This window comes from Cebus imitator, unplaced genomic scaffold (assembly GCF_001604975.1).
Source record: "Cebus imitator isolate Cc_AM_T3 unplaced genomic scaffold, Cebus_imitator-1.0 Scaffold15, whole genome shotgun sequence".
Taxonomy (NCBI): domain Eukaryota; kingdom Metazoa; phylum Chordata; class Mammalia; order Primates; family Cebidae; genus Cebus; species Cebus imitator.
Genome location: NW_016107330.1, coordinates 11,496,559 through 11,523,092, shown reverse-complemented (window position 1 = coordinate 11,523,092; position 26,534 = coordinate 11,496,559). Strand labels below are relative to the sequence as shown.

Below are 26,534 nucleotides of genomic sequence, written 5' to 3'. Positions count from 1 at the left end.
AGCTTGGCAGAACAGGCGTGGTGGCTCACGCCAATAATCCCAGCAATTTGAGAGGCCAAGCTGGGGTGGATCACTTGAGGCCAAGAGTTCAAGATCAGCCTGGCCAACATGGCAAAACCCCGTCTCTACTAAAAATACAAAAATTAGCTAAGCGTGATGGCATGTGCCTGTAGTCCCAACTACTCAGGAGGCTGAGGCAGGAGATTCACTTGAACCTGGGAGGCGGAGGTTGCAGTGAGCCGAGATCATGCCACTGCACTCCAGCCTGGGCAACAGAGTGGAGTAAAAAATAAAAAATAAAAAAAGAGGAGCTTGGCGGAATGGAAGATCCTAGACTTGGGAGTAGGTGAAGCTGGGTTGGAATGTCTGCCCTCAATCATCGTATGATGCTGGGTAAGTCACATACCTCTGAACCTCAGTTTCTTCATCTGTAAAATGAGACTCATAAGACCCAAGCTGCAGAGTCTTGAAAACTAGAGAGCACACGTGTAAAGCATTAGCAATGTGTGTGTGGCACATAGGGTGTGCATCAGAACTGGGGCTGTGGTCGTTGCTTTTGTGGCTTCAAGTTTGGCAAAGCTTTTGACTAGTGTTGACTGTGAGTTTTGAAAGTTGTGAGCAAAACGGATCGAGGCTGAACACACTAGATCAGATTCTAGGGTTGTGATCCGCTGTAAGTTCTAACAACAGCTCATCAGAGAGTTATTCAGTGAGGTGGGAATCATCCTTGGCCTCACAGTGATCAGGCTTGCATGATAAGCCGTCTGGTTAGAGTTCTCTTTGTGTTTCACTAGGCCTTTGGCACCTCTAGTTCACCCCCATGTTGATGGTTTTATCCTCAGATTAGAGTCCCACGTCTGTCTTGTTTGCAGCTGTATCCCTAGTTAATGTTTGTTAAATTCCCATCCGCCCACTAGGCTCCTCCTCCAGTATGAAATCACAACACCCACACTGTACCACAGGGCCGCTCACCTGAACCCTCCACAACTGGAACCGTGGCCATCTCCCTCTCCTGCTGTCCCCTGCTCCATCCTGGGACCCTTAACGCTGGGAGAGGCTGGATTCTGAAAAGCCAGTCAATTTTGCCATCAACAACAGAAATTAGATCCGACAAATACTTACTTTCTTAAAAAACCTTTAAGATATTTAAAGGTAGGTACAATAGAAGATGCCCAAAAGGGGACAAATCTTCTCAAAGGGACAGAAAGCTTAAGAGATAGGAAATTATTCTAAATGGACAATTACCAATTTAAGGCAACTCAGTCTTTTAGATTACAGGGAAAGTAGACAAACCAGGTGAAAGACACCTTTGCTTTCCTTCCTGCCCCAGCCCCGCAGGGTAGAGCAACTGCTAGGTGAGACCTAACCCGCCCTTCCTCCTGGTCCCCCGCAGCTCCTGAAGCAGCAGTAGCCGCCTTTGGCCTGACTCCCCGAGGATGAGAGCAGGGTGGTGTGTATTGAGGTAGAGTTGAGGCTCAGCATGTCCAAAGCAGCAAAGCCCCAGCCTGAGATGTCCCCCTGCCTGCCTTATGCCACCAAAGTGCCCTTGAAAGGGGATGATGCAGCCTTTCATTTTAGAACTAGATGCTTAAAAGGCGAGCATGTTTGTCATTGCAAGACTGGAAATCGAGGACGTCTCTTCTCCAGCGCCTTACATCACAGCCGGGGGCTTGGCAGGGCCTATAGTCCAGGTAGTGTTAACAAGGTGGGTCGGTCCCTCTGCTTCAGAGTCACCAGGACCTGGGTTCAAATCCTAACTGTGCCACTTACTATGAGGTCTTGGGTCAATTACATAACCTCCCTGGCTTGTTTTCTTGTTAGTACTGTGGGAACCAGGCCTCCTCTGAATTTTGAAAATTAAATGGGAAATACATTTAAATGTATTTAAACCATACCTAGGCCTGGCATGTGGTGTTTGTATTGATGTTACTGTTATTATTCACCCTTGACCTTTACACAACACTTGATAGGTTACAGAACTGTTTGGTAGATGCCATCCCATTGGATCCTGCAGGGTGGAAGTTAGGAAGGTATGGTTCACTCCATTGGTAGATGAGGAAAGCGAGGTCTGGAGAGGTCCTCATGATAGGCTGGTGAGTGGCAGAGCTGGAACTTCCCTGACACCTGGTCATGTGTGCTTTCCCCTGTCCCACACCACCTCCTTCATGTACAAGGGACAGACATAGCCCGCTTTCCACAGTGTCTGCAAGAACCTGCAGGGAGTGCAGAGCCTGGGGCCCAAAGGAGGGAGAGACACTGATGTCCACCCTGTGCTGTGCACTGTACCAGGCTCTTTAGAGCCACTGCCCCCTTACCCTTCACAACCCCAGACTTCGGAATTGTCGTTCTCATTTTATAGATGCAGAAGTTGCGGCTCCCAGAAGTTAAGTGACTTTGTCAAGGACATACCACCAATCCAAAATGGAGAGGGGCTCATGCTTTGGGGAGCAGTTAGCGTTTAGAGGGGAGGAGGCAGGAGAGTGGACAGGCCCTCTAACTTCCCAGTTAGGTCTAGAATGGGGTCTTGGGTATCGTGTGGGTTCTGATCCCACTGGTTCTGGGGCTGGCTGTCATCGAGAGAGCCTTAGGTCTGGGCCAAGATTGAGTCTATCCCCACTGTCCCTGAGGGTCAAGCCGTGGGTGGGGAACTGCACCAAATGGGGCATGGAACAGCCAGAATCATACATTTAACCCTGACTCCAAGGCCAGGGTCTGGTGATACCAGGAGGCCAGACCGCAGAGTTTTGAATCCCAGCAGTCCTGGTGTTTTAGCTGCTTATCACCATGTGGCCTTGGACAAGTGGCCTGGCTTCTCTCCCACTTAGTTTCACTATCTGTATAATAGGGATAATGATGCTTCCTAACACATCTGATTACTGTGAGTATTGACTTGCCTGGGATAGTTCAAAGTGCTCAGCTCAGAGCCTGGCACTTAATAAGTGCTCAGCAAGGCACAGCTGCCCTCCTAGTGGTGTTAGGTGAGTTCCAACCCAGACTTCTTACAAACAAGCTGTATGACTGCAGAGCAGTCACCCAGGTTTCTAGGTCCTCGGCTCATCGCCTGTAAAGTGGGAGCTAACTCAAACTCAGATCATTAGTGGGGCTGCTCTAAGGGTTAATTGGGTAGTCAAAGAGCAGAGTCATTGGTGCTTATTTATGTCTTAGAGGAGCAGTGGTGTGGGCCCAGTTATCAGGAAGGAGGCGCAGAGTACAATGATGACACACTGAGTATTTCATTTGGATTACTTCTTTGAATTGTCATGGTGAATTCATGGAGCAGGCTGTATTTGCCCATTTTACAGATGAGACTCATGAATATGAAGGAAATGTATTTCCCAGGAAAGGGTGAGGCTGGCATTAGACCCAGAGCTGTAGGGCCTCAAAATCTGTGTTCTTTATCTACTCACTCCACTGTCAGATTCACCAGGGAGAGACCCTGGGTTGGCACTGCTTGCAGGGAGAGCAGCCAAGAAGCGTGGTTTGCCTGCCTCCTTTCCCCAGTGGCTGTTTCCCTGTGCTCTCAGGCCAGGCCAGCGGAGCCCCAGCCCAGGTCTGATGAACAAGAAGCTGGGGTCACCCTGTGTCATACTGACCAGGGGCTTCCCCAGAAAGCCTGTCCTGGAGTCCCCTCCCCCAAGGCTCACTCCTTGGAACTAGTCTGGAAACAGCCCCTCACCTGTGGGCCTTGATACCTGGGGCTTTGATACATGGAAACTCCTGAAGGGGCAGATGGCAAGTGAGTGGGTGACAAAAAAATGCAGGCATGTGGACCGTGCATTCTTGAGCTTAAGGCCAGGCTGGGTTCAGCCTCTCCAAGACAAAGGGGTCAGCCAGCAGGCCTCGGAAGAGAGCCAGAGCTGATGGGCACGGGAACAAGCCGGGGGTGCCCAGGCCACTCTGACCTGCAGAGGGGAGGGCTTCCCTCTAGGCAGAGAGGGGAAGAAGGACATTCAGAGCATCATTGTGGATTGCATCAGCCTGTCCGGCAGGATGGCTGTTACCATCTGCTTGTGTGACCTTGGGCAAGCCATGCATTTCTCTGCCAGGTGAATTCATGCTAGCCCCCTCAGAGGAAATCCAGGCAGATCTGTAGCAGGTGGGCCGAACTAGGCCACGTGCCACCGTGGCATGACCTGGCAGTCTTCCAGCTGGGGATGGTGACCTCAGCTGCAGGACACGGATGCCTCATACCACACTCTGCCACTCCCCCAAGTGGCCAACGTGAACTGTCCTTGTAGGTTTTGAAGAGACGAGAGTGGGTGGCCTCACTTCATCAGAGGAAGGAAACAGCCAGGCCCTTCCATGCTTAGACTTGGCCCTGCTTTGGGCTTTCCAACTGCACTTGTAGCTCAGATTATTCCACCTGCTAGAGTGCCTGCACCACCCCCTCCAAAGCCTCCAAGACTTTTCCCAAAGCTGCTTCCTCCATTGCCTTCCTTCCATGGCTACCAAAGGGTCTCTGTAGGCTTGAGCTACAATTACACTGTGTGTACCTGTCATGTTGGCTTTGCTATATTTTATACTATAAGATGAATGCATAAAAAAATCAGCGTATGCTTATTGTGACAATTCAAGCAACAGAGATTCCATAAAGGAAAAACTAGCAGTCTGCCTTCCTTCTACCCCAGAAATATGTGTATTTCTCCCTGGGAAATACACATAAAATATTCCAATAGCATTAAATGTGTCCATGTCAGTGATTTGGCAGTTAATTGTGTCACCCTGTGACATCTCTCATATTTTCATTTTGACATGTTTTCCCAATATCTGCTGTCTAATTGAGTTTCATCTTCCTGTGCATATTGGAAGGAAGCATCTATGGACAGGATCTGCATTACAAATGCTTTCTATCCAGCATGGTGTCTGCTGGAGTGGGTGCTGCCTTCCCTTTGGGGAATGGTTACATAGACTGGTTGATTCTTAGTCTATTTGTGCTAATGTAACAAAATACTACAGACTGGATGATGCGGTGTGGCTGCGTCGCCACCTAAATCTCATCCTGAGTTCTAACTCCCACAATTGCCACATTTTGTGGGAAGAACCCGGTGGGAGGTAATTGAATCGTGGGGGTGGGTCTTTCCTGTGCTGTTCTTGTGACAGTGAATAAGTCTCACAAGATGTGATGGTTTTAAAAATGGGAGTTCCCCTGCACAGCCTCTCTCTCTTTGCCTGTTGGCGTCCATGTAAGATGTGACTTGCTCCTTCTTGCCTTCTACCATGATTGTGAGGCCTCCCCAGCCATGTGGAACTGTGAGTCTATTAAACCTCTTTCTTTTGTAAATTGCCCGGTCTTGGGTATGTCTTTATCAGAACCATGAAAACAGAGACTACTACGCTGGATAATTTATGAACAACAGGAATTTATTTCTCGCTGTTCTGGAGGCTGTGAAATCCAAATTCAAGGCACAGGCTCGTTCACTGTCTCTGTTAAGGGTTGCTCCCTGCTTCCGAGATGGCAGCATGAACTGTGTCCTCATATGGCATAAGAGACAGAAGAGGGGGGAACTGGCCCCCTCAAGCCCTTTCATAAGACACTAATCCATTCATGAGGGCAGACCCCTCATGGCCTCATCACTTCCTAAAGGCCCCACCTCTTAAAGCTGTTGCATTAAGGATTAAGTTTCAACATTAATTTTGGAGGGGACATAGACATTCAAATTATAGCATTGATTCAATGATGTGAGGATGGGAGGGAGTGTCCAGGGCTTCTTAGGGGCAGCTGGGCTGCTTCGGGTTTATCTCTGGTTTCCTGAGTCAACCTGCCCGAAAGGATGGGAAAGCAGAAAAGGCTTAGGCTGCAGTCCTGGCCTGAGGCACTCTTGCAACCTTGGACAAGTTACCCAACCTCTTGTCTCTAAATGGAGTGTGATAACAGCCACTGTGGAAATCATTAGGGCGAGATGTATGCACATCCATGCTGGTGCCTATCTACAGAGGAAGCAGTTCACTTTCTCAGGAAGGCTCGTAAGCTTTGCCTTGGTAGGCCAGTTTCTTCACCTCCCTGGGCCTCATTTTCCTTGTCTCTGAAATGGGATGTGATATCCCCTCAGGGGACCAGGGTGGCCTGCATAGACACGGTGCATGGCGGTGGTGGAATTATTTGTGTTCTGCAGAGCAAGGCGCCTCCTTTATCAGCACCCCTTTTCCCCCAGCACAGGATGGGGCTCCTGAGGCCTGTGACTGTCTGAATGGCGGCTGCTTTTATCTAAAACAAACACTGGTCCTGCCCTGGTGTGGAGTCAGGGCCTCACAGGCTCCTGGCCAGATGGTCCCACTGCAGCAAGGGAGGCCACATGATTCCCAGACTGAGGAAGCTTCTGGAACTCAGGGCCCCTGGAAGGAAGTACCCAGGCAGTGTGGGGCTCTGTTATCTGGCCCTAGGCTGCCAGAAGATCTTTATACCACTGGAGCCACGGAAGGGCCACCATCTCCAAATTGTGCCCCCAGCACAGTGCCAGGAGCCGCACTGCTGGGTGTTGGCTTCCTTGCCTCCGTGAAATCTGGGAAGTAAACGTGAGCCAGGGGCGTCTTAAAGGAGACCAGAGCATCAAGCCCCGGTCTTGCTGAATCAGTGACACCTCTGAAAGGGGGATGGGACCAGCCTGGGGCTAGTCTGAGAAACGATACAGAGACAACAGCACCCTGAATGAGGGGCTGTGGAGGGTTCACACAGTCCTGGAGACCTTTTTCTTAAAGTTCCCTGTCGGCTTTCACTTTGGTTTGTTTGGTTTCTTTTGTTTGTTTTTCTGATTTTTTATTTGTTTGTTTTTTGAGACCAAGTCTTGCGTTATTGCCCAGGCTGGAATACAACGGCATGATCTCGGCTCACTACAACCTCCGCCTCCCGGGTTCAGGTGATTCTTGTGCCTCAGCCTCGTGAGTAGCTGGGATTACAGGCACCCGCCACCACACCCAGATAATTTTTTTTTATTTTTACTGGAGACGGGGTTTCACCATATTGGCCAGGCTGGTCGCAAACTCCTGACCTCACGTGATCTTCCCACCTTGACCTCCTAAAGTGCTGAGATTACAAACCTGAGCCACTCATTTCACTTCGAAACCCAGCCACCTCCCTCCCGCAGGCTGGAGTGCTATCTTTCTGTTATTCATTGTTTTATTCAATCACCGATTATGCATCAGACACTCTGTGTGCCAGGCATTGCTCGGGGCTGGGGATTATGTCAGGATAAGACAGTCTTCTCTTGTGGAAGTTACATTCCAGCAGGGGAAGACAGACAATAAACAAATAAATGACTAAATATTTCATAGGGCTGTAAAGAGTAAGGGCCCAAAACAATCAAGTAGGGGGTGGGGCCAGAGAGGGAAGAGGCCATTGTAGCTGCAGCGATCAGGAAGGGATGGGCTTTCTGAGGAGGGAGGTCTGAGCTTGAGTTAAGGAGAGAAGAGGCCACCTGGCCATGGGGAGAAGAGTGTGGGGTAGGAGCTAGAGACAGGCGGGAGCGCAGACCCCATCACCCAGGGTGGTGTTTCTCAACCTGCAGTTATCATTACCCCGCCATGAAATTTTAATTCCAGAGGTACCCTGGGTGTCTACTGCTATTCTTAGTCTATATACACAGTAAAAAGAGTAAGATGCTTTGTCCTGCAAGAATAAATCCTTGGGGGCAGCATTGTCCCTGTTAGGGATGCATGATATAGGGCCCTATGGTCAATTTAAGGAATTGGGGCTGGGTGTGGTGGCTCATGCCTGTAATCCCAGCACTTTGGGAGGTCGAGGCAGGTGGACTGCCTGAGGTCAGGAGGTTGAGACCAGCCTGGCCAACACGGTGAAACCCTGTCTCTACTAAAAATACAAAAATTAGCTGGGCATGGTGGAGGATGCCTGTAATCCCAGCTACTCAGGAGGCTGAGGCAGGAGAATTGCTTGAACCCGGGGGGCGGAGGTTGCAGTGAGACGAGATCACACCACTGCACTCCAGCCTGGGAGACAGAGCGAGACTCGGGTGACAAAAAGAAAAAGAAAAGGAATTGGTGTATTCCAGTGCCTATTTGGTCTAAAAGTAGTTCAAGACAGCTCCCTCTACTGACTGCCCTTACCAGGCCTCCACTTGGGTGTCTCATAGAGGTCTCAAGCTTAGAGTGTCTGGAGCTGAGCTTTAGGCAGAAGCTGTGTGCACTTAAGCTCTTCCTAAGCCTGCTCCTCATCCTCAGCCTGCTGTTCTGCAGCCACAGCAGCTTCTCACTCAGGCCAAGGAAACTTGGCTCCATTCTTGGCTCTCCTTTCTCTCAAACACTTTTAGCCCCGTTCTCTGCTGCCATGCTGGCCAGGTGCCCATCTTCACTCACCTGGTCCCCTGTAGCAGCCTCCCTCCTGGCATCCTCACTTGGGCGCTTGTGCCCTGGAGCCTGCAGGACAGTAGGTGCCCCCTGAATGAGGAAGAGAAAGAGGAGGTGGGAGAGTGTGCTGTGGGTTGTCCCCATGGGCTCTGGGAACCAGGGGGAGGAAGAGGAACCGTACCTTCTACCAAGGCTCCTGCCCCGGCCAGCATCGTCAGTGGGGATACGGATGACACGCATGTAGGGGGCGCGGACACCAACTCCTGGTGGGGCCTCCTCATCCGTCCACTCCTGCCCCGCCTGCCTGATTTCTTTTTAAGAAAGTGAAATCTTAGGTGGACACCCGGCCTCATGACCCCCTCATCCTCCAGGTGTGGTGTCCTTCCTCACCAGAAAGGGAGCCTGGGCTCTGTTCTCGAAGCCACTCCTGTTGCTGGGGGCCTGCTGGGTCCCTGTCCAGGGCTGCAGAGACCACTGACACATGGAATTGGGGAGAGGCAGCCCGAGCACAGCCCTGCTTCTGCTCCACGTTGGGTTCATCCTTCAGCCCGCAGCTCGAGCCCGGCTTCCTCGGGGCCGTGCTTGGCCTCCCTGGTCTCCCACCCTCCCCTCAAGGCCTCTGGGATGTTCTCGAGAGTTCACCCCCGGCGTAATCAGATGCTCCTGCAAGTCCTTGGCTGCCGTCTGCCTCACTCAACAGGCTGCAAGCCTCACATGGACAGGCCTCCAGCTGTGTTGCCCAGCCTGGCGGCTGCCAGACAAAAAAACTTTGTAAACAATGTGGGAAAGCTTTGTAAATAGCATGGCACCCAGGTGGTGGAGGCCAAAGGAATAAACTTTGAACCTGGTCTGGGGCAGCCTCAGCAAAGGAGCAGGGAGGTTGTGATGGAAGGACACACTCCTCCGTCCTGGTGATGACTCGGGGCTTGTGGACAGGTGGTAGGAAAATGCCTCAGAACTGTGATGAGCACAGCCAGGCTGCTCCTGGGAGCCATTCTTTAGGCCTCTTATCTTGGTGGCCTTGGGAGAGGGAGATGCCAGGCTTGCTCATGGCCAGAGCACACAGAGTGCCTTCCCCAGTGCTGGCCCTGGCATTCCAGGGGTGTGGCTGGAGCCAGATGCGGCTGGTGAGACACTGCATCTGGGGCCTCTGGGGCCCGGCGAGTGACAAAGATTCTCCTGCTTTCTCTTCCAAGAGCTTCACTGGGAGCGTTGCCATAGGAACAAGGCCCCTGGGAGGGGCGAGGCATTCCCCTTTTGCTCTCCCTGATCCTCTGCATCCCAGCTCCCCTGTTTCCGTCCTCCCCGTCTTCTCAGTGCTGGTGCTGCCGTGGGGCCTGGGGGACACGCAGGTGTTTCCAGCACTTGACAATGCAGTAGCCTGTGCTGTGTGAACCCTCCGTAGCCCCTCATTCAGGCCCCTGGCCCTGTCTCTCAAGGGGTTCTCTTGTCTCTGTATCTTCCTTCAGACCAGCTCCAGGCTGGTCCCGTCACCCTGACTTCAGCAAGACCAGGGCTGATGCTCTGACCAGTGAAAGCCGTGGTGCTATTTATGATGAGGATCGGGAGGCAGGGAGCTCTTGGGTGAGGCTGGGAAAGCTGATGAAAGACTGGCTGGGAAGTGACTCGTGTCCTTTGTTCGTGGCTACGCCAGACAGCTTTCTTTTCTCCATGCAGCCTGCCCGCCCTTTCATGCATCCCTGCTTGTCCCCACACTGTCCTGTCCTGCTCCCCGCAACCCAGTGCCCTTTCCCCTCCCTTCTACCTGGTGAGTGACTTTGTATTTCAGAACCATCTCGAATGGAATGCCCTCTGGAGACCCCCTTCTCCCCACCCCTCCAAAGGGAGTGATTTTCTCCTTGTTCCACAGCCACGTGCGTTGTTCACAGCACTGTCGTGTCTTGCGGTCATTTCTTTGAGTTTCTGCAGGGTGCCAGGCACAGGGCTGGGCTCTCAATTTTACAGGCATAAAGAAGACCTGCGTCCTGTCCCAAGGAACTCACGGTCTAATGTTGGACACAAGTATGCCATGCAGTGAGGGCCTTTGGGAATGAACGTCTCAGGAGAGGCTTCATTGAAAAGGTGGCCCTGTAGTGGCCTTGACGTTGAGTAGGGTTATTTATTTATTTTATTTTATTTGAGATGGAGTCTCACTCTGTCACCTAGGCTAGAGTGCGATGGCACGATCTCGGCTCACTGGAACCTTCACCTCCTGGGTTCAAGCGATTCTTCCGCCCCAGCCTCCCCAGTAGCTGGGATTACAGGCACCCCATCGTGCCTGGCTAATTTTTGTATTTTTGTAGAGATGGGGTTTCACCATGTTGGCCAGGCCGGTCTTGAACTCCTGACCTCAGGTGATCTGCCCACCTCAGCCTCCCAAACTGCTGGGGTTACAGGCGTGAGGCGCTGTGCCCAGCCGAGGTTGAGTAGGGTTTTAACAGGGTCCCATGCAGAAGCTCCTTGGGGACAGGGATGTTTTCTCTCGTGTCGCACAGCTTGCACAGCGCCTAGCGTAGGGTAAATGTCTAGTATCTGGTCAGTAGGTGGATGGATACAGTTCTGCCAAGAAAGCCTTTGTGAAGGAGCTGGGGTTTGAGGGACCTTTGAAGGAGGCAAAGGAAGGGGCTTCAGGGTCAGAGAGAAACGAACATGAAATGAGGAAAAATGGCCAGAGCAGTGAGGAGCGTCCCAGAGGGAGCAAGAGGGTTGGATGGAATTGAGGGGTTTGGAGAATCCGGCCTGGTCTGGAATAGAGTTCTGAGAAGGCTTAGGCACAGAATCCCAGCACATAGTAGGTCATTGTGGACCTGAGCAGCAGGACGCAGTCATCTTCACCAGGTGCAGACAGGAGTACCCGTGCTGTTCACCCACCGGAGCACTGCCTTCAGCGGGTGGCATCTGGACCAGGGCACTGAGGTGAGGGAGAAGGGAACGGCATCTTGGGGTTGTCCAGGGTAAGGTCTGAGAAGCCACTGCAGGTGGGAGATGCTGCTTGCTGGAGTTGGCAACGGCGGTGGAAAACAGCCCTCAGAGCTGACTGTGAAGTCCACTGGTAAACATGCCCAGCCCCTCTAAGGAGGATGTGAAAAGTAAATTCATGGTCTTTCAAGAAAAACCCCCGAGATGGGCCTCTGTCCCATGCGCCAGGCAGGGGCGTTTGTATGTTATCTGTGGGGAAGTACACTGTCTTGCTGGTGGGTACGCGCAGCCAACCCGGCAACGTCTGTGAACCCAACTGGCAAAGGGAGAGGAACGTGGTAGTCTCTTTTTCTTTGCAATCAGCAAAATTTCCGGAGTGCCTCCAGCTTGCCAGGCTCTGCCCAGGGGCCGTCACGTACCCGTGGTGATGGCGTTCCTCACCACCACCGCAACAGGCAGATGTCAGCACTCCTTTGTAGCTGAGATCACCAAGGCTCCGAAAAGAGGGACTTCCCTAAGGCCCCCAGTGGGCAAGTGGGGCCACATTGCAAACTCCACTGTCTGTTGTTCCAGAAAACTCCACGGCCAGCGTGAGCGAGGCAGAGAGAAAGGCACAAGTGTACTACCGTGCGTGCATGAACGAGACCACGATCGAGGAGCTCAGGGCCAAACCTCTAATGGAGCTGATTGAGAGGGTGAGTCCCTCGGGCAGACTCTCTTCCCAGCCCCGCCCACGCCACCTGCCCGCCCCCTGGCTTCCATTACAGCCCTCTGGTACCACTGAGCTACGGCACACACCTCTAGCCGGTAGCACAGAGAGAGAGTGAGAGAGAGCGTGTGTGAGTGTGAGCGCATTGCATAGCTGCATGGGTGGGATGTCTGCGCATGTGTTTGTGTGAGGGTGTGTGTCAGCATTTGCTGTGGATGTCTGTCATCTGTCTGTGTGTCTCTGTGCATCTGTATGTGGGACAGGGGCCATGATTAGAGGGAAAATATTCCTCCACGTGGCTGCTGCTTTTTCTCAGGAGTTGTTTGTGTGTGTGGAGGGGTGTGCGCCTATTCCAGAAAGACCCACAGAGAGTCTGGCCCAGAATCAGAGCCCTCTGTGTAAGGAGGGACCAGGCCACGCTCCTATACCTGCTTACTCCTGAGTGGGGGGAAAACATCTTTCTTCCTGGGCACCTGCTAATGGGTCTTGAGCAGACTCCGAGGCTTCCTGGTGCAGACAGAAGGTGTCTGTGGGTGTTTTCTGCCTGCCTCATGCTCCAGGGATGGCCCTGCCTCTTAGCTTGGCTCTGGGAAAGCATTGTGGCAGGGTTGGTAGCTGCACGTGCTGGGGACTGTGCTAGCCCCTCCTCTCTGGACAAGTTTCATGTGCCAAACCAGGAAAGACCGGGTAGATTTTTTAAAATCCAACTTTCTTGGGAGGCTGAGGCAGAAGGACTACTTGAAATCAGGAGTTCAAGACCAGCCTGGGCAACATAGCAAGACCTCATCTCTACAAAAAAAAAAAAATTAAAAATCAGCCAGGTGTGGTGATACACACCTGTAGTCCTAGCTACTTGGGAGGCTGAGGTGAGAGGATCACCTGAGCCCACGAGGTGGAGGCTGCAGTGAGTTGTGATGGCCCCACTACACTCCAGCCTAGGAGACAGAATGACACTCCATCTCAAATAAAAACGTGTTTTTAAATCCCAACTTTGAGACTAAAGTAGGCCATAGTTTATCAGCCTTCTTAAACACGGAGAGCCTTTTATCCCCACAGGCACAATTGAATTTATGTTTTGATAAATCATATTCACAAGATTTCATTATCCAAAATATAAACCGTGAACCAGAAGAAGTTTCCCATTCCTATCCCAACCACCCAAGAAGCGGCTGGATTCATGCCTGGCTTGTCTAGGATAAGCCTTTGTTCCATCCGTGGGTCTCCAGCTCATGGGTTGGAAACCCCCCGTGAAGACCGATCCTTTCGTTTGCTCCTGAGGCTCAGAGAGGTCAGGTGACTGCCCCAGAGTCACACAGCAAGTCAGCTGCAGAACCAGAATCCGCATCCGGGTCTCCCTGCCATCTCATCACCTCCCTGCCTGCTCTCCCTCCCCACAGCTCGGGGGCTGGAACATCACAGGTCCCTGGGCCAAGGACAACTTCCAGGATACCCTGCAGGTGGTCACCGCCCACTACCGCACCTCGCCCTTCTTCTCTGTCTACGTCAGTGCCGACTCCAAGAACTCCAACAGCAATGTGATCCAGGTGAGCTGGCTTGAAACTGCAGGGTGGAGGGCAGGGGGCACAACCTTTTCCTGTTTAGAGTTTAGTGGGCCCTGGGGTGGGAGAGAGACTTGCCCTGGGTGAGGTGGCTGTCTTCTGGCTTCTGAGCCTGGATTATTTCCAGAGGCCCCATTGGTGAGATCTTTGCAAGCTGCCGGCCTTGCATAGGTGGGCACTGCAGACAGGTGAACCTTCAGGTGTTGATGGGTTCCTGTGGGCCCCAAGAGCGACGTCAGCTCCTGGGCACAGCTGAAGCCATGGCCTGGTTTCCCCTCCTCAGCGTCTGCTCTTTGTAACTCTGCTTGGAATGGTTTTGAATCCATCTTTCCTGTCAGAGCGTGCCCCAGACAGAGGATCAGCATGCCCAGGGGAGCCCCAACGCTGGTCTGCCCCAACCTCAGATGCAGAAGTAGGAACCCAGGCTAGGGGTCCTAAAGGCGGAGTTCCCAGCCCATCTCTACCATTTGCTCACTTTGTGACCTTGGGCAAGTGCCTCGACCTCTCAGAGCTACAGTTTCCTTATCAATCAAATGGACTGCAGTAACACCTGTCCTAGACATGCCAAGATGTGGCCGTGGGTGCCAGTAGTGGCAAGCAGGAATTGACCTTCCCCTCCTGCTCGGCAGGCACTTGACTGGCACTGTCTTCTTAACTCTCGATTCCAGCTCTGAAGATGTGGTTTTATTTTCCCTATTTTCCTGATAAGGAACCTGAGAATCAGAAAGGTTCAGTAACGTGGCCAAGGTCACACAGCTTTTGAGTGACTCTTAACCACCAGTAAAGTATTGGGGAGATAGAGGTGCTTTGCTGAGGTGAGGAGGTGTTTAGAAAGGAGGGTGGCTCTGCCCAGCCCTTCCAAGGAGCCTGGGATCCCTGTGGCGGACCAGGTGTACAGACAGGAATGTGTCATCCCATCCCTGGGTGGGCTTCCCAGTGACTGTAGCTACCAGTCCTGCTTCTGCAGGGGCCTGAGCAGGCCTCTGCTGCCACGTGCCAGCCATTCCCAGAGCAGGAGGCCGTGCAGTGGACACACGTGTGTGCAGCACAAATTGCCTCTCATGCCTGCCTCTCTCACTAGGTGGACCAGTCCGGCCTGGGCTTGCCCTCGAGAGACTATTACCTGAACAAAACTGAAAACGAGAAGGTGAGCGTGCCTCTCCCCTCCCCAGCCTGCCTCCCAGGATGGTTCTTCCTGCTTGGTCCACTCCTGAACCTATGCACGTCTTTGAAGCTAGGGGAGCCCAGGAGTGTTGGTGACCTGATGGGTGACAGGCAGACCCTGGCAGGGGAGGGACACTATCTAGGCTGGCTGTGTCACTCAGGCATCGTGGACACAAGGGGCAGGAGACAGGTATCTTTTGTCCTGGTTCTAGAGAGAGGCAGCAATAACAGCCACCACCATTGTGGGTGCCAGGCCTTCTAAATGTCACCTGCAACCCTCCCAATAGCCCTGCAGATACTGAACTTCCCTGAACCTTATTTGCCTCATCTGTCAAACAGGAATTAGTTTTATCTTGCCTTTTACAGAAAAGGGAATCAGGCTCAGAAATGCTAAGTGATCTGCTCAAGGTCACATAGGCAGTAAATGACGAGGCTGAGATTCACATCCAGATCCACGTGCTCCGAAGCCCACGGCTCTCCCTACCCTGATCTGCCTTTTGTGATGCCCTTGGGGTGAGCTCGCCTGGAACTCACTCATCTGTCCTTTCATTCTTCCACCTGAATGTCCTTGAGCAAACGCCCACGGAGTGCCTGATGCTGGGGAGATGGTGGCAGACAAGACCACCATAGCCTCCGTTCTATGGGGCCTGTGGTTTGGTAGGGGAGGCAGATATTATTTAGCTGAGGGAAGGGGGAGCTGAGAAAATCTACCATGGGGACCTAATTCAGATCCTGGAACACAGGAGTAGAGGGTGGTTAGATAAGGTACATTCTAAGAATGGAAAGACAGCCCCGGACAAACACTGGAAGACAGGGACCAGCCCATGTGGGGACCTGTGGAACCAGCCAAGACTTTGGGCTTTCTTCTGGGGACTGTAGGGAACCAGTGGAGAGACGTGGCCCCAAGACCGTTCTCAACACTGTGTCTCCCACAGGTGTCTCTTTTTTTTGAGATGAAGTCTTGCTCTGTTGCCCAGGCTAGAGTGCAGTGGCACAATCTCAACTCACTGCAACCTCCTCCTCCTGGGTTCAAGCAGTTCTCCTGCCTCAGCCTCCCGAGTAGCTGGGATTACAGGCACGTGCCACCATGCCCAGCTAATGTTTGTATTTTTAGTAGAGACGGGGTTTTGCCATGTTGTCCAGGCTGGTCTTAAACTCCTGACCTCAGACAATCTGCCCGCCTCGGCCTCCCAAAGTGCTGGGATTATAGGCGTGAGCCCCCACACTGGCCCCACAGGTGTCTTGAGGGCACTGTGCAGCCCCCTGGCTCCCTGTGCTGGACTCGGCTGGCCAAGCCCCCCTTAACCCTTGTCCAGTGGATAGTGGGGGGCAGCCACTGACAGTTTGGGGTGTGGACCCTGCAGGTGCTGACTGGATACCTGAACTACATGGTCCAGCTGGGGAAGCTGCTGGGCGGGGGCGACGAGGATGCCATCCGGCCCCAGATGCAGCAGATCCTGGACTTCGAGACGGCACTGGCCAACATCACCATCCCACAGGAGAAGCGCCGAGACGAGGAGCTCATCTACCACAAAGTGACAGCGGCCGAGCTACAGGTAACTTGAGCGCCAGCTGCTAGGAAGGCCAGGATGGCCACCACACTTCAGACAGGGCCCTGGGCTGGGGGCTTTTATACTCATTTCATTTAGTCCTTGAAACCATGTGACAAAGGAAGGATGGTGGTTATGCCCAGTCCACAGGTGGAAAAACTGATGCTCAGAGAGATCAAGTTACCTGCTGAAGGGCACACAGCTAGTAAGTGACTCCAAAATGAGTGGATGGCCAACACCAGCCTGCTTCTCTGTAATTAACAGTGTTTACTTTGAGACTCGGGATCATGACCACACCAGCTCACATTGATGGTTCCTTTCCCGTCTCTCCAGCACCAAGCGCATCGAACCTGGGGTGTGGATTCTATCATTATGTTTCCCTTTTCTGAGCTAGAGCAAGGTCTGGAGGCTCCTAAGTGGTAGAGGAGCTGGACATTTGGCTCAGATTGGCTCACAGTATGACAGAGCGTTAGATCTGCGATGCAGTCTGTCACCCATCGGAGAAGCCTGATGTCCAAGGGGCCAGCTTCTGCCAAAGGCTGCCCTCCGACGGTGGCTTCGTCCTTGAGGGTCGGGAGGAAATAGCCTGCTGGTTCCTTCTTTCCAGAGTATCAGCTGGTATTGCAGCGGGATCAGCAGGGTGGCCACACTGATTTTCTCATTTCTTGACATCACCCAGGAATGCTTGGCTAGGCCTTGCTTCCCCGCCGGGCAGGGGTGTCACCTGTACACTGGGGCTCCCCCAGAGTGTCTTCTCCCTTCTTCCTTATTTCTGACCAGCTGAATTCTACCTGTCCATTCCTTCTACTTTCAGAAAGAACACTAGGTCCCCGCCCTTTTCCCTCCTCTATCTGACAGGTGTCTATGGGTCACCTTGGGACCTTGTACTTTATGTGCTTCCAGGCCAGTGGGGGACACCAGCTAGAAACAACCCTGTCTCATTGCTGAGTGCCTTGGGCAAAAGCAGCAGGCCCTGGGAGCCAGGGGTGGGGAGAAGTCAGAGATGGTGAGTGTAATGATGGGTGAGCATTTCCAGGCTGACTGAGTGTCCCAGGCGGAGATAGAGGCCATTGCAAGGGCCTGGGATCAGGGTCGGGAGCCTGGCCTCCTGCTGGTGCCAGCCGTTCTTCAGCTCCCACAGAAACTGGCCTGAGGCCGAGTGGTGTGGAGCGGGCCGGGCTGGAGCTCGGCAGCTGCTGTTGGATACCATCTGGCACTGTTTTCCTGCTCTGAGGCCAGGAGGCTGAGGGTGATGTTGTTTATACATTATAATTTGCTTTGCCCCAGCCCGGTTCTCAGCCTGAATCCACTATCGTGGCCATGAGGCCAACTGTCTGTGCCAGGAATAGTGGAGAAGGCACAGGAGCCTTGAGCACATCAGCCCAACATGGCCACCAGGGCCCCCCAGGTATCCTATCACCATAGCTGCTGCTCCCATCTTCCAAGCAAGGAAAGAAAGGCTTTTCCTCCCTCCCAGCTGCACAGCTGCCAAGGTGGGAGGAGCTTAGCAGACGTAGCAGCTTGCGGTAGCACAAGCCTGGGCTTAGGGTCAGAAGGACTATAAGCCCCTTGGAACTATAAGTGCTGGGATTATAGGCATGAGCCACCACGCCTTGGCAAACAGCCCCTGTGTTCTAAGTACCCAAGGTTCAACTAAGATCTTTAGGAAATATAGGGATTCTCTCCTTATGTTTTTACAGATATTTCTGATTAAATTCTAATGTGAATTTGGCTTCCTTCTTTGTAAAATGGGTTTGGCTCTTTCACTCACCCTTGCTGTGTGCCAGAACACAAATGAGACATAGCTCTTGGCCTCACAAGGGGCTGTGGTTCTTAACTTTAAGTCACAGAGTCCTTTGAGGACAGATCGAAAACCATGGACTGTTTCCTAGAATAAATGGGCAAATATGCATATTTTAAAAGTTACATCTGACTCTTAAAGAAGTCCTGGCCAGGCACAGTGGCTCACACCTATAATCCCAGCACTGTGGGAGGCCAAGGCAGGTGGATCACCTGAGGTCAGGAGTTCAAGACCAGCCTGATCAACATGGTAAAACCCCATCTCTCCTAAAAATACAAACATTTGCTGGGTGTGGTGGTGCACACTTGTAGTCCCAGCTACTCGGGAGGCTAAGGCAGGAGAATTGCTTGAACCCGGGAGGCAGAGGTTGCAGTGAGCTGAGATTGCACCACCGCACTCCAGCCTGGGTGACAGAGTGAGACTCCATCTCAAAAAAATTTTTAAATAAAAAATAAAGAAATCCCGGCCCCTTAAAGCCTGTGTTCTAAGTAAGAATGTCTTGTCTGGCCTGCCAGAGTTGCAGGAGAATAAGTTGAAGCAAAGGATGAGATTTTGTTCAGTAGACTGGTATGCATAACACAATACAAGCATAACATACCGGATTCAGCATTATTGTTATTATTGCTTTGTTATTAGCATGTCATGCAGATTCCCCAGCACTAAATCGTTTGATTCATTCTACCCTGGGACAGAGAATGTCTTGTTCCCTGGCGTCTGGAGACTGGGGTTTTCTTCCCATACTCCGGGAAACTCAGAGAAAGGCACTCCAGGCTTCACAGTGTGCTTCTAGGCTAGCCCTGCTGAGGTACAGAATGGTTCCAGGCTAGTTCCCAGCAGAGTCTGAACTCAGACACTCTTCCGTTACTTCTGGGGGCCTGAGGACCTTCCCCTTCCTTTCTAGGACCCTCACACCAAAGGCTGTTTGGGCCTGAACCCCATTTTCTACCCCGTTTCTCCAGTTGAGATGAAGCTCAGAAGCATTCTTCTCTTCTCTTGCACTTTCAATTCTACTAGAATTGGTTGGTTTGTGACCCACAGGATGCCTTGGCTGCAGGTGTGGAAAATGGAGCTCATCAGTGTGCCCCAGAGGGTGTGAGTCACAAGTGGAATGTCCTAGTCAGTAAAACAGCCATCTCCATGGAGATGGAGCTCCGCACATGTGTTTAAGATAGGAGTCACTAAAGCAGCCAGAATGGAAAATGGGAAAATCCTGGTATTCAGCATATCTTATCTGAGAGTCATGGGAACTTCCCCTGCACAGAACACCTGCTTTTCCTAAAGGGACAGGGTTGTGTTGAGTACACAAAGATTTCTCACCGTCTTATATCTGTACCTTGATCAGAGAGTTCCCGTTGCCTGCAGTTTATGAAGCTCTCGTTCACTGTGCAAACACCGACATTTTGTAAACTTGTCGATTTTTCCGAGGCCTTTGCCAGCAGGTCATGCGGTCACATGGCTCTAATGGTGGAACCCTATTTGAAGATCTCATAACCGCAGCTTCAATTTTTGTGGTCACAGAAATGTTAAAGATTAGCCTCAGTGGTTACCTGCCTGAGGGCCTCCTGTCCGGAGGAGAGCAGAGAGGACAAGGCAGGGAGAAAGGAAACTCAGGGTTATTGGGCAAGCAGGTACAAGAGACAGAGCCACCAGCTCTGGGAGGGGAGGCTGTTTCCCCATTTTAGAGACAACAGAAAAATGCTGGAGGTCTAGAGCTGGGGACGCTGTTCCTCCTGGGGACGCTGATCCAGGTCTGCTCATTCTTAGCCCAGGCTCTACCCAGCTCATCTAGCTGCCACGCAGGCAGGGGTACACCAGAGCCCCCTGGCCCCCGAGACCGCTGTGCACATCTCTTCCCAGCTCCGCAGTTATTTTGTCATCAGTCATGGTGGGAAGAGTTACCCAGAAACTGAGAGCCGGTTGTTAACTGTTTTGTTTTTGCTTTTGCTTTGAGACAGAGCTTTGCCCCATTGCCCAAGCTGGAGGGCAGTGGCATGATCTTGGCTCACTGCAACCTTCGCCTCCCCGGCTTAAGTGTTTCTCATGCCTCAGCCTCCCAAGTTGCTGGGATTACAGGCATGCACCACCACATCTGGCTGATTTTTTTTATTTTTGGTAGAGATGAGGTTTCGCCATGTTGGCCAGGCTGGTCTTGAACTCCTGGCCTCAGGTGATTCTCCTGCCTCAGCCTCCCAAAGTGCTGGGATTACAGGCATGAGCCACTGTGCCCGGCACAGTCGTTCAAGACTGTGTGTTTACCACCATGCCACTGCCTTCAGGACTTGCCCTCCTTACAAATTCGCCTGTCCTTTGAGGTCCTTGTTCCCCAGCAGCTTAGTTGCCCTTTTAAACCCGAAGAGTTGAGTAAACCTGGGTTTTAGACCTCCACAGTGGCTAATTAACTATGTGACCTCAGGAAAGTCACCTTACCCCATCTGCAAATTCAGCATCTGTTAAGCGGGGGTTTACAGCTACCCCTCTCTCACAGAGGGTGTCATTGGTATTTATCAACAGGCTATAGATTGGTCTTACATCGCAGATCGATTTTACTTTATTGATTGATTTTTCCATATGAAGGCCATATATGATGCATCTCTCACCTGCTCTGTCTTGCATTTTGTCCTTTTTCAAGAAAACAAAAGAGAATTTGGAATTGGACAGGCCCAGGAACACACATGGGAGATCTTGAGCAAAGGTTGTAATGGCCAGCATTGATGGATGACTTGCTAAATACCAGACATACCCATCTAAGTGATTGACACGTTACAGGCATTTTTACTGTACAAAGATTGTAATGGCCAGCATTGATAGATTGCTTGCTAAATACCAGACATACCCATCTAAGTGATTGACATATACAGGCATTTTTGCTGTGACAGTATATGTAGTCCTAAAAAACCTTGCGTTCTGTAAAATCACACACTAAAAATAACAGTACGTGTGGGGGAAATAGAACGGGAGCAGAACAAAAGTTACACAGCTTTACTTGAGGATATTGTGCTAAGCAAAATAAGCCAATCACAAAAGGACAAATACTGCCTGATTCTACTTATTTGAGGTACCTAGAGTAGTCAAGTTCACAGAGACAGAAAGTAGAATGGTCATTTCCAGGGGTGGGGGTTGGGGCCAGTGGGAAGGTATTCCCTAATGGGTAGAGTCTCACATTTGCAAGATGAAATCTGTGGGGCCAGGCATGGTAGCTCACGCCTGTAATTCCCTCACTTTGGGAGGCCGAGGCAGGTAGATCACCAGAGCTCAGGAGTTCGAGACCAGCCTGACCAATATGGTGACACTCTGTCTCTACTAAAAATAAAAATAAAAAAAAAAAATAGCCAAGCGTGGTGGTGTGTGCCTATAGTCCCAGCTATTCGGGAGTCTGAGATAGGAGAATCGCTTGAACCGGAAGGCAGAGGTTGCAGTGAGCCACGATCATCACCACTGCACTCCAGCCTAAGTGACAGAGTGAGACTCTCTCTCAAAAATAGATAAATAATAAAAAAAAGAAATCTGTGAATGGATAGTGGTAGTGATGACAGTGCAACCGTGTGAATGAACCGAATGCCCCTGAACGATGCTGTTGTTTTTTTGAGTCAGGGTTTCACTCTGTCAACCAGGCTGAAGTGTAATGGTGTGATTTCAGCTCACTGCAGCCTCGACCTTCTAGGCTCAAGCAATTCTCCACCTGGGACTATGGGTGCAGGCCACCATGGCTAGCTAATTTCTAAATTTTTCTTGTAAAGATGGTGTCTTGCCATGTTGCCCAGGTTGGTCTTGAACTCCTGGGCTCAAGTGATATGCCCGCCTCAGTCTCCCAAAGTGCTGGGATTGCAGGCATGAGCCACTGTGCCTGGCCTTCCACTGTGCTCTTAAACACGGTGAAGATGGTGAATTTTTTGTTACGTGTATTTTACCACAATATATAGAGTCTCACTCTGTCGCCCAGGCTGGAGTGCAGTGGCTCAGTCTGGGCTCACAGCAACCTCCACCTCCCCAGTACAGGCAATTCTCCTGCCTCAGCCTCCCGAGTAGCTGGGACTGCAAGCATGCATTACCACTACCATGCCCAGCTAATTTTTTTTTTCTTTTTTTTTTTTTTTTTTTGAGACAGGTTCGCTCTGTTGCCCAGGCTGGAGTGCAGTGGCGCGATCTTGGCTCACTGCAACCTTTGCCTCCCAGGTTCAAGCGATTCTCCTGCCTCAGCCTCCCAAGTAGCTGGGACTACAGGTGTGCACCTCCATACCTGGCTAAGTTTTGTATTTTTGGTAGAGACAGGGTTTCATCATGTTGTTCAAGCTGGTCTCGAACTCCTCACCTCAGGTGGTTCACTGGCCTCAGTCTCCCAAAAGGTACTACAATTTTTTTTTTAAGTTGTGCAACTTTGTAATCAGAATTCTAACAAAACAATTGGAAACTTGAGGAGTACCTCAGCATGGCCAGAGGCTGCCGTGGGGAACGCGCCGGCTGGGAAGTGCTAGCTGTGGACACTAAGACCCTACAGATAAGACAGGGAGCTTTGAGCAAGTGTCTTTGGGGTCCTGGAGAAAGTACAACCTTCTGGAAGCTGAGAGTTGCAGAGCCTCTCTGAGGACAGTAAACCCCAGGCTTAAGGGGTTTTCGGTCATCTTAAAATATAGCTGACCATGGTGGCTCATGCCTGTAATCCCAGCACTTTGGGAGGCCGAGGCAGGCAGATCCCTTGAGGTCAGGAGTTTGAGACCAACCTGGCCAACATGGCAAAACCCCGTCTCTACTAAAAATAAAAAATTAACCAGGCATGATGGTGGGCACCTGTTGTAATCCCAGCTACTCGGGGGGCTGAAAGAGGAGAATCACTTGAACCCCAGAGGCGTAGGTTGCAGTGAGCCAAGATGGCACCACCGCACTCCAGCCTGGGTGACAGAGTGAGACTCTGTCTCAACAAAAAACAAGTAGACCTGACCAGCCTCCTGTGTGCATTGGCTGAGCTGAGGGCTTTTCCTTTCTTGCTGAAGGTTAGCGTTTGACCCTTCCCAATTGTCAGGCCTCCAAGTCCAAGCCTGGCCATGATAGCCTTGGTGACCTGCTCATACACCTCCAGCTGGTCTCCGGGAACCAGAAAGTCTAGAGTAACTGGATGGCCATGAGGAGAAGTGAAACAACTAGCTCCTGCCTCAACTGATTGCTCTCCCCCGCAACACTGACCTGCTCAGCCTTGTGAAATTTCCACCCTAGCCATTAGGTTTCTTAAAACCCCTCCCCCTGTAACTGTGTAATTTACCGCACCCTCCCCTCACTTGCAACCAATAACCCCCACCCTTACTATCATGCCTGTTTGTAATAGATAACCCCTACCCTTGTGACCGTGCATCCCGTGACACCCTTCCCGTCCCTAAAATAGTTACCACCTTTAACTAACCAATTGCCGCAACCTGTATAACCAGACCCTTTCCTACTCCCCTCGCCTAACTCCTTTCTCGAACTTGGCCCGCTTGCACCCAAGTGCTAAATAGAACTGCCTCGTTGCCCACATGAAGCCTGCCTGGTGGTTTCTTGAGGCGAGCGCCGCGCTTAACACTGATCCCATGCCTAAGAAACATCACCTTTGGACCAGCGCAGCTCACACGTCATGCTGCTGTCATCTGGAATTGACCAATCATGTAGAAGCTCACTGAGATTACAGAACCCAACGTCGAATAGAACAGACGGCGTAAGCTCGTTCAGTCCTCACAGATAACCCAATGAAGTGGATTCTGTTATGCTGATTCCCATCTTTCAGACAAGATACTGAGGCCCAGAAGGGTTCATTCACTTGCCCAGGGTTACACAGCTAGCAAGTAAGAGAGCTAGAATATGAGCCCAGGAGGTTTGGCTGCAGATTCTGCATGCTCAACTGTTTCAGGCCTATCTGAAGCTCAGTCTCTTCACAGATAAAGCAGAGATAATAGTACCTACTACCTGGATCTCCCGAGGACCAATTGGCATAATATGCATGAATCATTTGCCACAGCTCTGGCACACAGGAGACGCTGGGTGAATGGTAGCGGCAGCTGCTGCATCTTCTCATTCCATCCTAGTTCCATTTCAAGTTAAATGTTGGTGTTGGACTCCTTAGAATTCTACCTACAGCATCTCCGACAAAAGTCTGCTGGCCTCCCTTTGACTCTCTGCCCAGTGCACTGTCAGACAGCGCCAAGCCCAAGCTCTTTCCTTTGCTTCCTGTAGCAGCCCATCCTGGAGACCGGGGCTATGAGGAGAAGCAGCCTTGCAGGTCACATTGTCCTTTTCCCTTGCAGACCTTGGCACCCGCCATCAACTGGTTGCCTTTTCTCAACACCATCTTCTACCCTGTGGAGATCAATGAATCCGAGCCTATTGTGGTCTATGACAAAGAATACCTTGAGCAGGTCTCCACACTCATCAACAATACCGACAAATGGTAAGGGGACCCCGGTGGCCTGGGGCACGCCTCTCACAGGCAGTCCTCCTCTTGGGTAGGCTGGGCAGGGGTGGGGATGACAAACTGACTCAGAAGAGTGAGACCGGGATGGGCTTTTATGAGAGGCAGCAGGACCTCCTGGTTATGGGCACAGGTTCAAATCCCAGCTCCTTTCCAACTACCAGCTTTGTAGCCTTGGGCGGATTTCTTATCCTTTCTTAAGTTCATTCTCCTCCTCCATAAAATGGGATACAAATAGCACCTATGGCCAGGCACAAATGCCTGCAATTGAAGGATTTTGGGAGACTGAGGCAGGAGGATTACTTGAGTCCTGGGATTCAAGCCCAGCCTGTGTAACACGGCGAGATGGCGTCTCTACAAAAAATTAAAAATTAGCCAGACATGGTGTCACGTACCTGTCGTCCCAGCTACTTGAGAGGGAGGCAGAAATGGAAGGATTGCTTGAGCTCAGGAGGCAGAGATTGTAGTAAGCTGTGATTACACCATTGCACTCCAGATTGGGAGACAGAGTAAAACCCTGTCTCAAACAAACAAAACCTAGCACCTACCTTTTAGGGGTGTCGTGAGAATCAAGTGAAACAATCCATATGAGGTGATTTAATACAGTGCCTAGCATGCAAGGGGACTCAATAAATGTTGGCTGTTATTTTAGTTAATACTTAAGATTTTCTTTTTTTTTTTTTTGAGATAGTCCTGCTCTGTCACCCAGGCTGGAGGGCAGTTGCGCAATCTCAGCTCACTGCAACCTCCACCTCCCAGGTTCACATGATTCTTCTGCCTCAGCCTCCCAAAGTGCTGGGATTACAGATACCTGCCACCACAGCTGGCTAATTTTTGTATTTTTTAGTAGAGATGGGGCTTTACTATGTCGGCCAGGCTAGTCCCAAACTCCTAACCCCAAATGATCCGCCCGCCTCAGCCTCCCAAAGTGCTGGGATTACAGGTGTAAGCCACCACGCCTGGCAATACTTACAATTTTTAAAGTTATTGAAAACTACCAAAAAAACAGGAAAAGATTTTATTTTATTTTATTTAACTTATCTTTTTCCTAACTCCCCAAACTTGTTAAAAACATTTTTTTTAATGAGATGGGGTCTCACTATGTTGCCCAGGCTGGTCTCAAACTCCTGGGCTTAGGCAACCCTCCCACCTTGGCCTCTCAAAGTGCTAATATTACAGGCGTGAGCCACCCACCAGACCCTGAAAAAATTTTAAATGACTCCTACTGATCTCGGGTGTGTGTGTGCATGTGTGTGTGTGTGTGTGTGTGTGCGTGTGTGTGTGTGCACGCATATGTAGAGAGAAAGCATGGGGAAGGCAGGAGAGAGGAGGGAAGGAGAGATGGGTTTTCTAATATGTGGTCCTTTTTTCCCAACATCATGACTAAATGTATAGTCTCCTTTTCTCTTCACTTTTCTTTTTGAGACGGAGTCTCGCTCTGTCACCCAGGCTGGAGTACAGTGGCGTAATCTCGGCTCGCTGCAACCTCCGCCTCCCGGATTCAAATGATTCTCCTGCCTCAGCATCCCAAGTAGCTGGGATTACAGGCATGCGCCACCACACCTGGCTAATTTTTGTATTTTTAGTAGAGACAGGGTTTCACCACATTGGTCAGGCTGGTCTTGAACTCCTGACCTTGTGATCCTCAGCCTCCCAAAGGGCTAGGATTACAGGGGTGAGCCTCCATACCCAGCCTTCCCTTTGACCTTTAATGTGAGCATTTTCCCCCATGTCATCTCAAAACCTCTGCAAACATCATTTTTCGTGGTTGCATAGTGTTCCATCATGTACAACTACAGTTCTTCACTTCCTTCTTCTCATTGTCAGGCATTTTGGTTGATTCTGATTGGAGGTTAGATGTTCATTACAGTGCTAAGGTGACTTCTTGGCAACTGTGGCAAGAGCCACAGATAGGTTCCCTGTGCCCTGGGGGTGGGCAGTGGGAGCTGTCATCATGGAAACCTTGGCCTGGCTGGCAGAGCTTCTTTTCCTGCCCCTCCTATTCTTTGCCTCCTGGCCTTGTGGCTGTGGCACCTCCAAGCTGTAGAAATGGTAGTCACCTCTCCACGCCAGCCCTGTGGCACACACCACTGGGGTGAGT

At 51.3% G+C, this 26,534-nt stretch overlaps 1 protein-coding gene across 7 annotated transcripts in view; it reads left to right on the top strand.

Moving 5' to 3' along the window:
* Positions 1–26,534, top strand: part of ECE1 (endothelin converting enzyme 1) — a 129,922-nt gene that overhangs the window by 75,293 nt on the left and 28,095 nt on the right. For all 7 annotated transcript variants that reach the window (XM_017506768.2, XM_017506789.2, XM_017506782.2 and 4 more), the window contains 5 exons: positions 11,791–11,912; positions 13,324–13,470; positions 14,567–14,632; positions 16,014–16,205; positions 24,270–24,412. In XM_017506768.2, coding sequence (XP_017362257.1) covers positions 11,791–11,912; positions 13,324–13,470; positions 14,567–14,632; positions 16,014–16,205; positions 24,270–24,412 — 670 coding nt within the window. The remainder of the gene's footprint in view (positions 1–11,790; positions 11,913–13,323; positions 13,471–14,566; positions 14,633–16,013; positions 16,206–24,269; positions 24,413–26,534) is intronic.